The 16,248-nt window shown below is 48.2% G+C and overlaps 1 protein-coding gene across 4 annotated transcripts in view; it reads left to right on the forward strand.

The window, feature by feature from the left end:
- The first annotated feature begins 299 nt into the window (after positions 1-299).
- BCAS4 (breast carcinoma amplified sequence 4) overlaps positions 300-16,248 on the forward strand; it is an 83,113-nt gene continuing 67,164 nt past the window's right edge. For 2 of the 4 annotated variants that reach the window (XM_054542326.2, XM_054542327.2), the window contains exon 1: positions 300-579. In XM_054542326.2, the coding sequence (XP_054398301.1) occupies positions 400-579 (180 nt within the window). In that variant the 5' untranslated portion in view covers positions 300-399. The remainder of the gene's footprint in view (positions 580-16,248) is intronic. The other 2 variants (XM_024239150.3, XM_054542325.2) reach the window with 1 other exon arrangement.

Below are 16,248 nucleotides of genomic sequence, written 5' to 3' on the forward strand. Positions count from 1 at the left end.
TTAAAAGCTCCCGGGGGATTCTATTTTACGGCCGGGGCCGGGAGCCTGTACTGTACTGGGATTCCGATGGGGAGGGGTGGCTTGCCCAATAGTTCTCAAATTTAGCTTTGGGTCAACAATCTGGTTGGAACCACCTAGCAAACATCAAAAGATCCTGATGCCCAGGTCTTATCCCAGAGACGGTGTGGTCCGGGCTTGGGAAATTCTAAAAGAGCTCCAGGTGACTGCCATCTGCAAGCGAGTTTGCAAAGCACTGATGCCCAGGTGCTGCGGGGGCGGGCGCAGCGCACGCCGCTCGCCACTGGGTGGCGCTGCCCGCTCGGTCCGGCGCTCCTGGAACTGCGAGCCGCGACCGCCGGGAGCGCACCTGCCCCGCCTCCGCCAGGCGGGCCGCGGGGCATGCAGCGGACCGGGGGCGGGGCTCCGAGGCCCGGGCGCAACCACGGGCTTCCAGGCAGCAACCGCCAGCCGGACCCCGCCGCCCTCCTGATGCTGCTTGTGGACGCCGATCGGCCGGAGCCCGTGCGCAGCGGGGCGCGCGAGCTCGCGCTCTTCCTGACCCCCGAGCCTGGGGCCGAGGTAGGGGACGGAGCTGTGGAGTTGGAGGAGAGGGTTCTCGCGGTTAGGGGTCCGGGCTCCGGACCCTCGGCTTCCCCGGAGCATCCTCTCGCTCCCGGAGTGGGGGGCCCGGGGATTCCCCCCTTCCTGAAGGGTGGCTGCGGGGCGCCACCCAGAGATGCGCAGCGGGTCATCCCTGCTCCCTCCTCCGGGCGACACCGGACCCCGGAGGCCCAGGCTCGCTTTCCTCCCCACCCGGGTCCCCCAGCATCCGCCGGGTCCTCAGGCGCCGCCCTTTGCCAGGCCGGCCCTGGGAGAGGCGGACCCCGGGACCGCCCCTGCCTCGGCTACCTCCGAGCGGTGCCCGGGCCGAGCGGCGCCTCAGGCTGCGGCTGTGCGGGGAGCCCCGAGGCCGCGCTGCGCTGCTGCAGCTCGGAGCGAAAACACCACGCCTCTGTCTGCGCTTTCTATTTTAAAAGCACCAAGAGAAAAGCAGATCTAAAAGGAGACCCTCTACCTTCCGGCTGGAGGCATCTGTCGACGCTGTTGTGAAAAAGTTATTTGTCTGAGTTCACTAGGAGTTATTTACGGTCAGAAATTCAACCCATTCTCTTTTTAAACCACAAAAGCAGTACAGGAGTATTTAAAATAAAGGCTATGCATCCCTTTCTCTTTTCTCTCCCACCCCAAATCTAGTTTTCTTAGAAAACCAGCATTAACTGTTTGGTATAAATCATTCCGGACCTTTAAAATGCATTTACAAATGTAGATATCTGTATATCTGTATCTGTCTAGGCAGAGTATTGGCTCGTGCCAGTGGTCCCAGCATTCTGGGAGGCTGAGGCAGGAGGATTGCTTGGGATGGGGATAGGGGACGGGGAAGAGTGAGGCTGCAGCGAGGCTTGATCATGCCACTGCACTCCAGCCTGGGCGACAGAGTGAGACATTTAAAAAAAAAATCTATCTCGCCAGGCGTGGTGACTCACGCCTGTAATCCCAGCACTACTGGGAGGCCGAGACGGGTGGATCACCTGAGGTCAGGAGCTCGAGACCAGCCTAACCAACATGGCGAAACCCCGTCTCTACTAAAAATACAAAAATTAGCCGGGCGTGTAATCCCAGCTACTTGGGAGGCTGAGGCAGGAGGATCGCTTGAACCTGGGAGGCGGAGGTTGCAGTGAGCTGAGATCAGCCATTGCATTCCAGCCTGGGCAACAAGAGCGGAACTCCCTCTCAAAAAAAAAAACCATAAAATATCTTTCCATATATATATACATATATATGGGTTTTCTCTTTTTTCTTTTTCTTTTTCTCCATATATATATATATATATATATATATTTTTTTTTTTTTTTTTTTTTTTTTTTTTGGAGATGGAATCTTGCTCTGTCACCAGGCTGGAGTGCATTGGCATGATCTCAGCTCACTGCAACCTCCGCCTCCCAGGTTCAAGCAATTCTCCTGCCTCAGCCTCCCGAGTAGCTGGGACCACATGCGTGTGCCACCATGCTCAGCTAATTTTTGTATTTTTCAGTAGACATGGGGCTTCACCATGTTGGCCAGGATGATCTCTATCTCTTGACCTCGTGATCCACCCGCCTCGGCCTCCCAAAGTGCTGGGATTACAGGCGTGAGCCACAGCGCCCAGCCATCTCCATATATTTTTAAAATAATTTTTGAACAGAAGTTTTTAGTTTTTTTTTTTTGACAGGGTTTCACTTTGTCACTCAGGCTGAAGTGCAGTGACACAGTCATAGCTCAATGCAGCCTCAACCTCCTGGGCTCAAGTGATCCTCCCACCTCAGCCTCCCCCATAGCCAGGACCACAGGTGCGCACCACAATGTCAGGTTAACTTTTAAAACAAAGTTATTTTGTGGAGACGAGATCTCACTATGTTGCCCAGGCGGGTCTTGAATTCCTGGGCCCAAGAGATCCTCTGGCCTCAGCCTCCCAAAGTGCTGGGATTATAGGCATGTGCCACCATGCCTGGCCCATCTATATTAGTTTTAAATGAAACCTCACTTGCCGCTGTAATACTGTCCTGCAACTTGCTTTTCTTTACTCAAAATAGCATGGACAAATGTGTGGGGACTACTAATGGGAAGGTATGGGGCTTCGTTTTGGTGTAATGAACATGTTCTGGATGTTAGATAGTTGTGATGGTTGCACAAATTTGTGAATATACCAAAAACTGCTGAATTGTACACTTTGAAAGGGTGAATTTTGTGGTTTGTGAATTATATCTCAATTTAAAAAACAGCATGGAGGCAAGGTACAGTGGCTTATGCTTGTAATTCCAGCGACTTGGGAAGCTGAGGTGGGAGGATCACTTGAGACCAGGAGTTCAAGACCAGTCTGGGCAATGCAGGGAAACCCCTGTCTCTACAAAAAAAAGTTAAAAGATAAAAAATTAAAAATAACACGAACAAAAATTTAAAAATTAAAAATAACACGAGCATGTATCCATAAACACTGTCCAATAGAAATATAATTGGAGTTACAAATGTGAGCTACCTATGCAATTTTTTTTTTTTTGAGACAGAGTTTCACTCTTGTTGCCCAGGCTGGAGTGCAACGGTGTGATCTCGGCTCACCGCAACCTCCACCTCCTGGGTTCAAGCGATTCTCTTGCCTCAGCCTCCCGAGTAGCTGGGATTACAGGCGTGCGCCACCACGCCCGGCGAATTTTATATTTTTAGTAGAGATAGGGTTCCTCCATGTTGGTCAGGCTGGTCTCGAACTCCTGGCCTCAGGTGATCCGCCCGCCTCGGCCTCCCAAAATGCTGGGATTACAGGTGTGAGCCACTGTGCCTGGCCACCTATGCAATTTTTAGTGTTCTAGGAGCCACATGAAAAAGAAACAGTTGGCCAGGCACCATGGCTCACACCTGTAATTCCAGCATTTTGGGAGGCCAGGGCAGGCGGATCACTTGAGGCCAGGAGTTTGAGACCAGCCTGGCCAACATGGTGGAACCCTGTCTCTACTAAACATACAAAAATTAGCCAGATGTGGTGGCATAAGCCTGTAATCCCAGCTACTTGGGAGGCTGAGGCACAAGAACCGCTTGAACCTGGGAGGTGGAGGTTGCAGTGAGCCGAGATCACGCCACTGCACTCCAGCCTGGGTGACAGAGTGAGACTCTGTCTCAAAAAAAAAAAAAAAAAAAAACAAAAGAATTAAAAAAGAAAAGAAACAGGTGAAATTAATTTCAGTATATTTAAAATAACAGTATATCTGGGCCAGGTGAAATGGCTCACGCCTGTGGTCCCAGCACTTTGGGAGGCCAAGACTGGAGGATTGCTTGAGCCCAAGGAGTTCAAGACCAGCCTGGGCAACATAGTGAGGCCCCCGTCTCTAGTTAATTAAAAAAAAAAAAAAAAAGTATATCCAAAATATTTCAACATATGATCACTAGTACAAAGTTAATGAAATTTTACGTTCTGTTCTTTGTCCTGAGTTTTCAAAAGCAGGCTTTTGATACTGAGCTTTCAGTCCGTCTCAGCTTGGACTGGGCACATTTGAAGTGTTCAGTAGTCCCATGAGACGCGTGGCTGCCACGTTGGAGAGCCTAGGTCTCTGTCACCCTCTGGCTTCCTAGTGTCCCATGATGAAATAGTAATTGCTCCCATTCCTGAGCACATACTGTGTGGCACCAGTTTGCCAAACTGTGTTCATGGCTTATGTCATTGTGTCACAGCAGTGACCCGGTGACTGGGATGGTGTTATGTTGATTTTATAGCTCAGCAAACAGAGGCTCTCATGGCATAAATGACTTCGTGTGGATGGACCGTAATTTATGAATCATTCATAAATGGTTCAGGGCTGCTGCGTTTTGCCAGGCAGGGTCCTGGGGGAGGCTCCACGCTTCCCAGGCTTACTTTGATCTAGTGTCCCAGGGACTCAGGCACAAACATTTAGGTTGTCTGCGACTTTTCACTGCCTTTAGCATCCTGAGTGCATTTCTTGTTCCTTCTCTCCCTTACTCTCAGCAGCGACATGTCATTGTGCCCAGTGGCTAAGCCCCAGCTTCATTTTGTCTCTATTAGGAATAGTCTTTAAGAGAAACTGCGTGTATTAATTTCATTTTCTCACTCAGGGCTGTCTTTAACTCAGTCACGGGTTTGCTTATGCTCATTTGTAAGGGATGTGTAATAAAGAGCCCCAACTCCCTGTAGCTCCATGCAGCCATAACCCACTGAAAGCGCTTGTTGAAGTTTATTTACCAAAAGAAACAGAAACTGCGCCAGAGCAGAGTCACGTGCAGCCTCCACTTTTAAAGCTTAATTCATTAGCAGATCCCCAAGCTGGAACAGTTTCCAGGTGGGCCCATGAGCAGGAAAAGGAAAACCTGGTTTGCGAACAGGCCTGGACAGCAGCCTCCTCCCAACCAGCCTGTCTCCCAGGGGCATTTTTGCTGCTTCCATGGAGCAATAGAAATCTCAGTCCAGCCAACCCCAGCTTTAGGGGGCCTGGGCCTCCCAGTGAAGTGGGGCCTGCTTCATTCAGCACCTTCAGCCTCGGTATGTGCCAAGTCTTTCCTGGAACTGGGGACGCCACAGGCAGTGAGACACATGAGGCCCTTCCCCTGTGGCACTGCCAGACAATAAACACATAACAAGGCCAGACACAGTGGCTCACGCCTGTAATCCTAGCACTTTGGGAGGCTGAGGTGGGCGGGAGTTCGAGACCAGCCTGGGCAACATGGCAAAATCCCATCTCTACAAAAATTAGCTGGGCGTGGTGGTATGTGCCTGTGGTCCCAGCTACTAGAGAGGCTGAGATGGGAAGATCACCTGGGCTCTGGGAGGTGGAGGTTGCAGTGAGCTGAGATCGCATCACTGCATTCCAGCCTGGGCAACAGGGTGAGACCTATCTCAAAAAAGAAAACAAAATGAAACCGTGACAAAACCTCTAAACTGTAATGAATGTTACAAAGCACAGACATGGGCGGATGTGAGATAGGGCTCCTGTGTGTGCACAGAGACTCAGGAGGGTGAATAGAAAGTTATTGTCTGGGTGCAGTCATGGAGGTCTTCCCTGAGGCAGCATTGTCTTAGGATGAGCCCTGAGCCTGAATAGGAGTTGGCTGGCTGAGGAGAAAAATATCCCAGGCAGAGAGAACAGTTCTTGCAGAAGCCCTGGGATGGGATGAAGCAGGGGGTTTTGGGGGATGGAAAGAAGAGCAGCTGGTGGGAGGGGGAGCAGCAGGTGTTGGGGCAAGTAAGGGGGCACAAGCTCTGCCTGGACTTCACACTGCTTTCCCCAGATGGAGGAGCTGCTGAGGGGTGGTGCCTTGAGCTGGGTTGGCAGGTGAGTTACTGTTTCCAGGGCCTTGGGTTTTCTGTTCAACCAGTTCCCTGCCACCCCTCTTTCTGGTTTGAACTTCCTTTTTTTTTGAGACAGAGTCTTGTTCTTGTCACCCAGGCTGGAGTGCAGTGGCGCAATCTCAGCTCACTGCAACCTCCGCCTCCTGGGTTCAAGTGAGTCTCCTGCCTCAGCCTCCCAAGTAGCTAGGATTACAGGTATGCACTACCACGCCCGGCTAATTTTTGTAGTTTTAGTAGAGACGGAGTTTCGCCATGTTGGCCAGGCTGCTCTCGAACCTCTGACCTCAGGTGATCCACCTGCCTCGGCCTCCCAAAGTGTTAGGATTACAGGCGTGAGCCACTGCGCCTGGCGAACTTTTGATTTTTCTATAGTCAGGATGAGAGAAAAGAGAAATATTTCTCCAAACTCTGTACCTGGACAAAAGTAGAAAAATGTAAATTAGCCAAAGATGGCCTTGAGTTCCAAGAAAAATGTGGGAGAGGAGTTTTCTTTGCAGAAGCTAAGAATATTATGTCCAACCTGCAAACACGACGCACCTATGGGAAACTTCTTAACATGTCCCATCCTTGTGTGACCTACTGGTCCCCTTTGGGCATTCAAGTTTGGGATGCTGGATTAGAAGTCTGTGATGGGGGGCTGGGCGCCGTGGCTCACGCCTGTAATTCTAGCACTTTGGGAGGCCGAGGCGGGTGGATCACTTGAGGTCAGGAGTTGGAGACCAGGCTGGCCAACATGGTGAAACCCTGTCTCTACTAAAAATACAAAATTAGTTGTGCGTAGTGTCAGGTGCCTGTAATCCCAGGTACTTGTGTGGCTGAGGCAGGAGAATTGCTTGAACCCGGGAGGTGGAGGTTGCAGTGAGGCTGAGTTCGTGGCACTGCACTCCAGCCTGGGCGACAAGAGTGAGACTCTGTCTCAAAAACAAAAAACAAACAAAAAAGTCTGTTAGGGGGACTCCAGGGTATGGTCTACTGTCTCAAAGATGTAGTTCCAATATTTATTCCTTAAATTTTGTTTTGAGATGGGGTCTTGCTGTGTTGCCCAGGCTGGTCTCAAATTCCTGGGCTCAAGCAATCTGCCCACCTCAGCCTCCCAAAGTGTTGGGATTACAGGCATGAGCCACCGCACCTGGCCTATTCCTTAAATTGTATGGCAAACCTGCATTGTGCCATTCTGCTGTAGGCACTGGGCGAGACCAGCAAGACAGGCATGGTACCTGGTGTTGCAGGTGGGGAGGAAGCTAAGCAGACTAGTGACAAACAGAGTGACTAAATGCTGATAAATGCCACACAGGAGACACCTGAGGGGTGATAGGGACTGAGGGGAAGGAGGATGGGAAGGACCGGAGGGCAAAGATTTGACAGCAGATGCCCGGCCACAGGGGAAAGATGAGGGACCGGGAGGTGCCTGAGTGGAGGGACCTCAGTGACCACAGGGGTGTGGGGGGAGGTAGACAGGGCCACACCAGGGCCTGAGTTCCCAGGGGAGGAGTCTGAATTCTGTTCTAGGGTCATGCATGAAGGACGGTTTTGATTTATCGACTTGTGCTAGGTGTGGTAGCTCAGGCCTGTAGTCCCAGCAGTTTGGGAAGCTGAGGTAAGAGGATCGCTTGAGTGCAGAAGTTTGAGGTTGCAGTGAGCTATGAGCGCCACTACACTCTAGCCTGGGTGACAGAGCAAGACCCTGTCTCAAAAATAATAAATGCAAAGATTCATGGCCATGTGGCTGCGGTGTTAGAATGTATTGGGGGGACCGCAGTGGCAGCGGGGAGACCAGAGACGGATGCTGTGCCCTCCAGGTGGACAAGGACTGAGCTGGCTGCCTCCCTGCATGAGAACCTTCTGGGGCATGAGGAGCCAGGGCCAAGGCAGATGCTGGGAGAGGCAGCTTTTCTCAGATGTGCCTGACTTTCTACCCACAAAACCTGCCCAGGAGCGGAGGGAGCCTTCCTCAGGGGTCTGGCAGTCTCTCATCACAGGACGTGCCCTTGCTTTGGGTGAGGGTCTGCATAGAGCCTTGGATGAAGGTTTCCCATCTGGCCGACCTTCAGCGTCACACAGAGGCCTTAAAACGAACACGTTACGCTGGGCATGTTGGCCCACGCCTGTAATCCCAGCACTTTCGGAAGCTGAGGTGGGTGGATCACTTGAGGTTAGGAGTTCGAGACCAGCCTGGCCAACATGGTGAAACCCCATCTCTACTAAAAAAAATACAAAAATTAGCTGGGCATGGTGGTGGGCACCTGTAATCCCAGCTACTTGGGAGGCTGATGCAGGAGAATCATTTGAAGCCGGGAGGCAGAGTTTGTGGTGAGCCGAGATTGTGCCACTGCACTCCAGCCTGGGTGACAGAGCGAGACTCCATCTCAAAAAACAAAACAAAACAGGTTGGCCGACCCTGGTGGCTCACACTTGTAATTCCAACACTTTGGGAGGCTGAGGCGGGCAATCACTTGAGGCCAGGAGTTTGAAACCAGCCTGGCCAACGTGGCAAAACCCAGTCTCTACAAAAAATACAAAAATTAGCCAGGTGTCGCAGTGTGCACCTACAGTCCCAGCTACTCGGGAGGCTGGGGCATGAGAATCACTCGAACCCGGAATTGTGGAGGTTGCAGTGAGCCAAGATTGCACCACTGCACTCCAGCTTGGGCGACAGAGCAAGACTCTGTCTCAAAAACAAAACAAAACAAAACATGTTCCCAAAGATTGGAAATAGCCCAGTGCCCATCAGTGTGGGCCAGTGCCATAGCGATGCTTCTGATAAGTGGAGCGGTAGCGGCTGCAGCAGGAGTCAGTGCTACTTGTGCCTGTGCACAAAAGCGTTCAGCACAGAGTGCTGAGTAAGAGGTGCAAGGGGCGTGTGTGTGCGCTGCCGTCTTCTGTAAATAAAAACAGAAGGCAAAAAATATGTATTTTCATGCATCTATAAACAGGAGATTCAATTAAATCAGTTTCTCGGGTGGGGTGGGGTATAGGCATGGTTGAGAGCACTAATATAGATTATCGTTCTCAAACTTTACAAACTTTGGCATAATTTGAGGATCTTTAGAAAATACTAGCTGGGGTCAGATGCAGTATCTCATGCCTCCAATCCCAGCACTTTGGGAGGCTGAAGCAAGAGGATTGCTTAAGCTCAGGAGATCGAGACCAGCCTGGGCAATATAGCAAGATCATGTGTCTACAAAATAAAATAATAAATTAGCCGGGTGTGGTGGCACACACCGGTAGTCCCAGCTTGTGAGCTGTGATTGCACCACTGTACTTCAGCCTTGGGGACAGAGTGAGACTAGACTCCAAAAAAAAAAAAAAAAAAAAAAAATACTGATTGCCTGCCCCCATCCCTGAGTATTCTGATTTAATTCATGTGGGTGCAGCCTGGTCATTGGAATTATAAAAGCTCTCCAGGAGGATTTTAAGCCTGGAAGTGACCTGGTCTGATTGGTCTGTTGGAAAATCACTCTGGGGGCTGGTGGAAAATGAATTATAGGGAGGATCCCATGAAGCGGGGCGTGTGGGCCTGGGGATCTGGATTTCTTTTTTTTTGAGATGGAGTTTCGCTCTTGTTGTCCAGGCTGGAGTACAATGGAGCGATCTCAGCTCACTGCAACCTCTGCCTCCCGGGTTCAAGTGATTCTCCTGCTTCAGCCTCCCAAGTAGCTGGGATTACAGGTGCCTGCCACCACACCTGGCTAATTTTTGTATTTTCAGTAGAGGCGGGGTTTCACCATGTTGGCCAGGCTGATCTCGAACTCCTGACCTCCAGTGATCTGCCCGCCTGGGCCTCCCAAAGTGCTGGGATTATAGGTGTGAGCTACTACACCTGGCCTCATGCTTTTTTCACTCATGTTTTGGAGACCTTTTTATACGAATGCACAGGAGCTACCTGATTATTTTCAGCAGTTCGACAGAATTTCATTGTCTGAATGACACTTTAGGTAACCATTCCTCTGTCAACGGACATTTAAGTTATGTGGAATTTTTTGCTGTCACAAAGTGTCCTGCAATAAATATCTCTGCACATACATCATTTTGCATTTATGCAAATATGTAGGATAAATACCTAGGAGGTGTATTACTGTGTGTAAGGGCACATGCATTTTAGACAAGATTGAGTGCGTTTAGAGCGGTATGGCCATAGATGGCACATGCATTTTAAATGTTGGTTACTGTTGCCAAATTAACCTTCCTGGAAGTCAGGGTCTGCATGATTTTAGAGCACAGTAGTCAGCCCCTTCTGGACACTCAAACCTCAAGATCAAGCGTCCTTTTGGGACCAGGATGGGAACTCTGTGTTGCTTTGGGGACCTGAGAGGAAAGAGTTCCCAAGTTTCTTCTCTGGGCGGTGGGTCGTTGTTTAACCTGCCAACTCCTTCCTGGTTTGCAGTTCAAACCTAACGCTACTCAGAGAATCACCTCATTTGCTCCCTGGCTTCCGGGATCTTTCAACCTTCATTTCATCACTTTCATCTTGTGCATAGCGATGAGGATGATTTTCTGCCTGGGCTGAATGGACCTTGCTATGCTAAGATTCTTCAGTATTTGTGTGTGTGTGCGCGTATGTGTTTAAGCAGCATTATTGAGATGTGATTTGCATACATATAACTCACCTGTTTAAAGTGTATTATTTAATGGCTTTTAGCATATTCACAGAGTTGTACAACCATCAACCACAACTAATTTGAGAACATTTTTATGACCCCAAAAGGAAACACTGCACCTGTTATCTGTCATTCCCCAACCCCCCACCACAAATCTCCTTCCCATCTCTGTAGATTTGCCTGTTCTGGTATTTCATGTGTGTTTGTGTTTTAAAAACACAGATTGGCCAGAGGCTTGAAAGCCACATTCAGCCCACAGACAGTTTTATTTGGCCGTCATAGTGTTTTTTAACTTATCAGGCTAGTTTTGAACATTTTCAAATCGAGAGAATTTGCATAAACATCTGGATTGCCATTTGTCTTGAACAAAGCAGGGTTGGCACATCCCTACCTGGCACAAGCTGGGGCCCAGTAGCAGCCACCCCATTTAAATAGGGCCTGGGGTGTCCTGTTTGCTACAGTCTCTACCCCTCCCTGTTGTCTCCCTGACCTGGAGGCTGAACATCAGCTGCTCTTTATGACCCCACCTGCACTGCTGTTTTTCTTAGGAGTAAAATCTCTCTGTCAAAAGTGGGAAACTGGCCAAAGCGGTGGTTCATGCCTGTAATCCCAGCACTTTGGGAGGCTGAGGTGGGCGGATCACCTGAGGTCAGTAGTTCAAGACCAGCCTGGACAACATGGCAAAACCCCGTCTCTTCTAAAAATACAAAACTTAGCCAGGCGTGGTGGTGTGCTCCTGTAGTCCCAGCTACTTAGGAGGCTCTGAGGTAGGAAAATCGCTTGAACCCGGGAGGCAGTGATTGCAGTGAGTTGAGATTGCGCCATTGCACTCCAGCCTGGGCGACAGAGCAAGACTCCGTCTCAAAAAAAAAAAAAAAGGTGGGAAACTGAACATAAACAGTTTGCAGAAAACAGTATTCAGCACAGCCCACTTCTCTTGTGTTTATTACCTGCATGGCTTCGGTGTCATTTGAGTTTGGAGACCCTAGTAGGGTCCTTTTAAATGGAGGTGGCATCTCACTGGGAGTGACCCAGAGAAGTGACTTAGTAGACTTCCTTAGCTTCTGTCATGAGACAAGAGAGTCTGGATTGTTTTTCTCACAATTTTCAAATGGGGAGTCAGAAGCACAGAGATGGTCAGAGGTGCAGTTGAGACCACACAGCATAAAATGCAAGGCTGGGACTAAGGCGCCGCCCAGGCTGCTGTTCTCAGGCCACAGCTCTTCCAGGCAGTACACGTCCTCCCCTTCCCTTCTCTCTCTTTCTCCCTTTCATCTTCCTTTCTTTTCTACAATGAATATTCATGAGCACTGTATTGATTACCAATCACTGGGTAGCAAACTATCCCAAACCTTAGCAACTTCAAGCAACTGCGATTTCATAGGGGTCATGCATGGACTGCATTCAGCTGGAGGATTGGCCACCCTGGCAGTGCGGCATGGCCTTGCCCATGTGTCTAGCAGTTGGTGCTGGCTATTGGCTGGGACATCTCAGTTCTCCTCCATGTGGCCTCTCAACTTCTAGAGCCTCACTCACTGGCCTCTACAGAAGAGTTACCTGGACTTCTTTTTTTCTTAAATTTTATTATTATTATTATTATTAATTTTGGGGGGTATAGAGTAGGTATATATATATTCAGGGGGTTCATGAGATGTTTTGATACAGGCATGCAATGTGAAATAAGCACATCATGGAGAATGGGCTATCCATCCCCTCAAGCATTTATCCTTTGAGTTACAAACAGTCCATTTATACTTTTTTTTTTTTTTGAGACCAAGTCTCACTCTGTTGTCCAGGCTGGAGTGCAGTGGCAAGATCTTGGGTCACTGCAACCTCCACCTCCTGGGTTCAAATAATTCTTGTGTCTCAGCCTCCCAAATAGCTGGGATTACAGGTGTGCACCACCACACGCGGCTAATTTTTGTATTTTTAGTAGAGACGGGGTTTCACTATGTTGGCCAGACTGGTTTTGAACTCCTGGCCTCAGGTGATCTGCCTGCCTTGGCCTCAAAAAGTGCTGGGATTACAGGCATGAGCACCGCACCTGGCCCAATTATACTCTTTAAGTTATGTTATTTTCTTTTTTTGAGACAGGACCTCACTCTGTCACCTAGGCTGGAGTGCAGTGGCAGAATCTTTGCTCACTGCACCCTCCACTTCCTGGCTCAAGCGATCCTCCTACCCCAGCCTCCCAAGTAGCTGGGACTACAGCCATGTGCCACCATGCCCAGCTAATTTTTGTATTTTTTTGTAGAGATGGAGTTTCACCATGTTGCCCAGGCTGGTCTCGAACTCCTGACCTCAAGTGATCTGCCTGCCTCAGCCTCCCAAAGTGCTGGGATTACAGGCATGGGCCACTGCACCTGGACTTTAAGTTATTTTATTTTTTAATTTCAATAGGTTTTTGGGGAACAGGTGGTGTTTGGTTACATGAATAAGTTCTTTGGTGAGTGGTGATTTCTGAGATTTTGCTGCAGCACTCATCACCTAAATGGAGTACATGGTACCCAATGCACAGTCTTTTACCCCTCACCTACCTCCCACCCTTTCCCCTAAGTCCCCAAAGTCCATTGTATCATTTTTATGCCTTTGTGTCCTCATAGCTTAGCTCTCACTTACGAGTGAGAACATATGATGTTTGGTTTTCCATTTCTGAGTTACTTCGCTTAGAGTAATGGTCTCCATTTCCATCCAGGCTGCTGCAAATGCCATTATTTCATTTCTTTTTATGGCTGAGTTGTATTCCATGGTATCTATATGTATATATGCCACATATTCTTTTTTTTTTTTTCTTCAGACGGGAGTCTCGCTCTCTCACCCAGGCTGGAGTGCAGTGGCGCGATCTCGGCTCACTGCAGGCTCCGCCTCCCAGGTTCACACAATTCTCCTGCCTCAGCCTCCCGAGTAGCTGGGATTACAGGCACCTGCCACCATGCCTGGCTAATTTTTTTTTTTTTGTATTTTTTAATAGAGATGGGGTTTCACCGTGTTAGCCAGGATGGTCTCGATCTCCTGACCTCGTGATCCGCCCGCCTTGGCCTCCCAAAGTGCTGGGATTACAGGTGTGAACCACCGCACCTGGCCGTGCCACATATTCTTTATCCACTTGTTGATTGATAGGCATTTGGGCTGGTTCCACATTTTTGCAATTGCTAATTGTGCTGCAGTAAACATGCATATGCAAGTATCTTTTTCATATAATGACTTCAAGATACCCAGGAGTGGGATTGCTGGATCAAATGGTTGATCTACTTTTAGTTCTTTAAGGAATCTCCACACTGTTTTCCATAGTGATTGTACTAGTTTACATCCCCACTAACAGCGTAAAAGTGTTTACAGTCCCACTGACAGTGTAAAAGTGTTCCTTTTCACCGCATCCATGCCAACATCTATTATTTTTTGATTTTTTGATTGTAGCCATTCTTGCAGGAGTAAGGTGGTATCACATTGTGGTTTTGATTTGCATTTCCTTGATCATTAGTGATGTTGATCATTTTTTCATATGTTTGTTGGCCACTTGTATATCTTGTTTTGAGAATTGTCTATTCATGTCCTTAGCCCACTTTTTGATGGGATTTTTTTTCTTGCTTAGTATTCTGGATATTAATCCCTTGTCAGATGCATAATTGTGAAGATTTTCTCCCACTCTGTGGGTTGTCTGTTTACTCTGCTGATTATTTCTTTTGCTGTGCAGAAGCTTTTTAGTTTAATTAAGTCCCAACTATTTATCTTTGTTTTTATTGCATTTGCTTTTGGGTTCTTGGTCATGAAGTCTTTGCCTAAGCCAATCTCTACAAGGGTTTTTCCAATGTTATATTCTAGAATTTTTATGGTTTCAGGTCTTAGATTTAAGTGTTTGATGCATCTTGAGTTGATTTTTATATAAGATGAGAGATGAGGATCCAGTTTCATTCCCCTACATGTGACTTGCCAATTATCCCAGCACCATTTGTTGAATATGGTGTCCTTTCTCCACTTCATGTTTTTGTTTACTTTGTCAAAGATCAGTTGGCTGTAAGTATTTGGGTTTATTTCTGGGTCTCTGTTCTGTTCCATTGGTCTATGTGCTTATTTTTTTAAATTTTTTTTTATTTTTTGAGACGGAGTTTCACTCTTGTTGCTCAGGCTGGAGTGCAATGGTGCAATCTTGGCTCACTGCAACATCAACCTCCTGGGTTCAAGCGATTCTCCTGCCTCAGCGTCCCCAGTAGCTGGGATTACAGGCATGCGCCACCACGGCTGGCTGATTTTTGCATTTTAGTAGAGATGCGGTTTCACCATGTTGACCAGGCTAGTCTTGAACTCCTGACCTCAAGCGATCCACCCGCCTCGGTCTCCCAAAGTGCTGGGATTACAGGCGTGAGCCACCGCACCCAGCCTTTATAGTATATTTTGAAATCAGGTAATGTGATGCCTCCAGATTTGTTCTTTTTGCTTAGTTTTGCTTTGGCTGTGAGGGCTCTTTTTTGGTTCCATATGAATTTTAGGATTTTTTTTTCCAGTTCTGTGAAGAACGATGGTGGTATTTTGATGGGAATTACATTGAATTTGTAGATTGCTTTGGGCAGTATGGTCATTTTCACAATATTGATTCTACCCATCCATGAGCATGGGATGTGTTTCCATTTGTTGGTGTCGTCAGTGATTTCTTTCATCAGTGTTTTGTAGTTTTCTTTGTAGAAGTCTTTCACCTCCTGGGTTAGGTATATTCCTAAATATTTTATTTTTTGCAGCTGTTGCAAAAGAAGTTGAGTTCTTGATTTGATTCTCAGCTTGGTTGCAGTTGGTGTATAGCAGTCTACTGATTTGTGTACATTGGTTTTTATATCCTGAAACTTTGCTGAATTCATTTACCAGTTGTAGGAGCTTTTTGGAGGAGTCTGTAGGGTTTTCTAGGTATACGATCATGTCATCAGCAAACAGCAAGTTTGACTTCCCCTTTACTGGTTTGGATGCCCTTCATTTCTTTCTCTTGTCTGATTGCTCTGGCTAGGACCTCTAAGTTATTTTAAAATGTACAATTAAGTTATTATTGAATCTAGTTGCCCTGTGGTACTGCCTGAACTTCCTTATGTGGCTTCTGGCTTCCCAGAGGGTGAATCGGAAGCTTTGAGGTCTCTCGAGGCCTAGACCTGGGAGTCACAGAGCCTTGCTCCCATCACATCCTATTGGTCTAAGCAAGTCACAGGCCAGCCTAGATTCGGGGATGGGAAGGATTGGATCCCACCTCTTCACCAGAGTTGCTGCAAGGTCCTTTTGCAAAAGCACGTGTGGGATGAGAGGGAGTTGGAGGGCCACCTTTGAAACACAAGTACCTATTATTTGCCAGACTTTGTTCTAGGCTCTGGGAATTGAAAGACAAATAAAAGAGACAAAAACCTGTGTCCTCTAGAGGTTTCGTTCTAGTGGGGAAGATGACAGGAAACAAGTTGAGAAAAATAGATAGTATGTTAGATGGTGATAAATGCTAAGGAGAAAAGTAAATTGGGGCAGGAGGACCGGGAGTAGGGGAGCTATAGGGTCAGGGAAAGCCTCACCTGGAAGAAATATTTGAGCAAAAGCTAGAAGGAAGTGAGAGACAACTTTCACCAGTAAAGGGAACAGCAGGTGCAAAGGCCCTGCGGTGAGGCTGTGGCTAGTATTGTGGGTGGGAACGAGCAACAGCCAGTGAGATCAGGGAGAGGTGGAGGCTCCAGATGGAGTAGGGCTGGGGAGGCCCCCATTAGGTGTTTCCTGAGCAGGTGGAAGATGAGGGAGGACTCA

This window comes from Pongo abelii, chromosome 21 (assembly GCF_028885655.2).
Source record: "Pongo abelii isolate AG06213 chromosome 21, NHGRI_mPonAbe1-v2.0_pri, whole genome shotgun sequence".
Taxonomy (NCBI): domain Eukaryota; kingdom Metazoa; phylum Chordata; class Mammalia; order Primates; family Hominidae; genus Pongo; species Pongo abelii.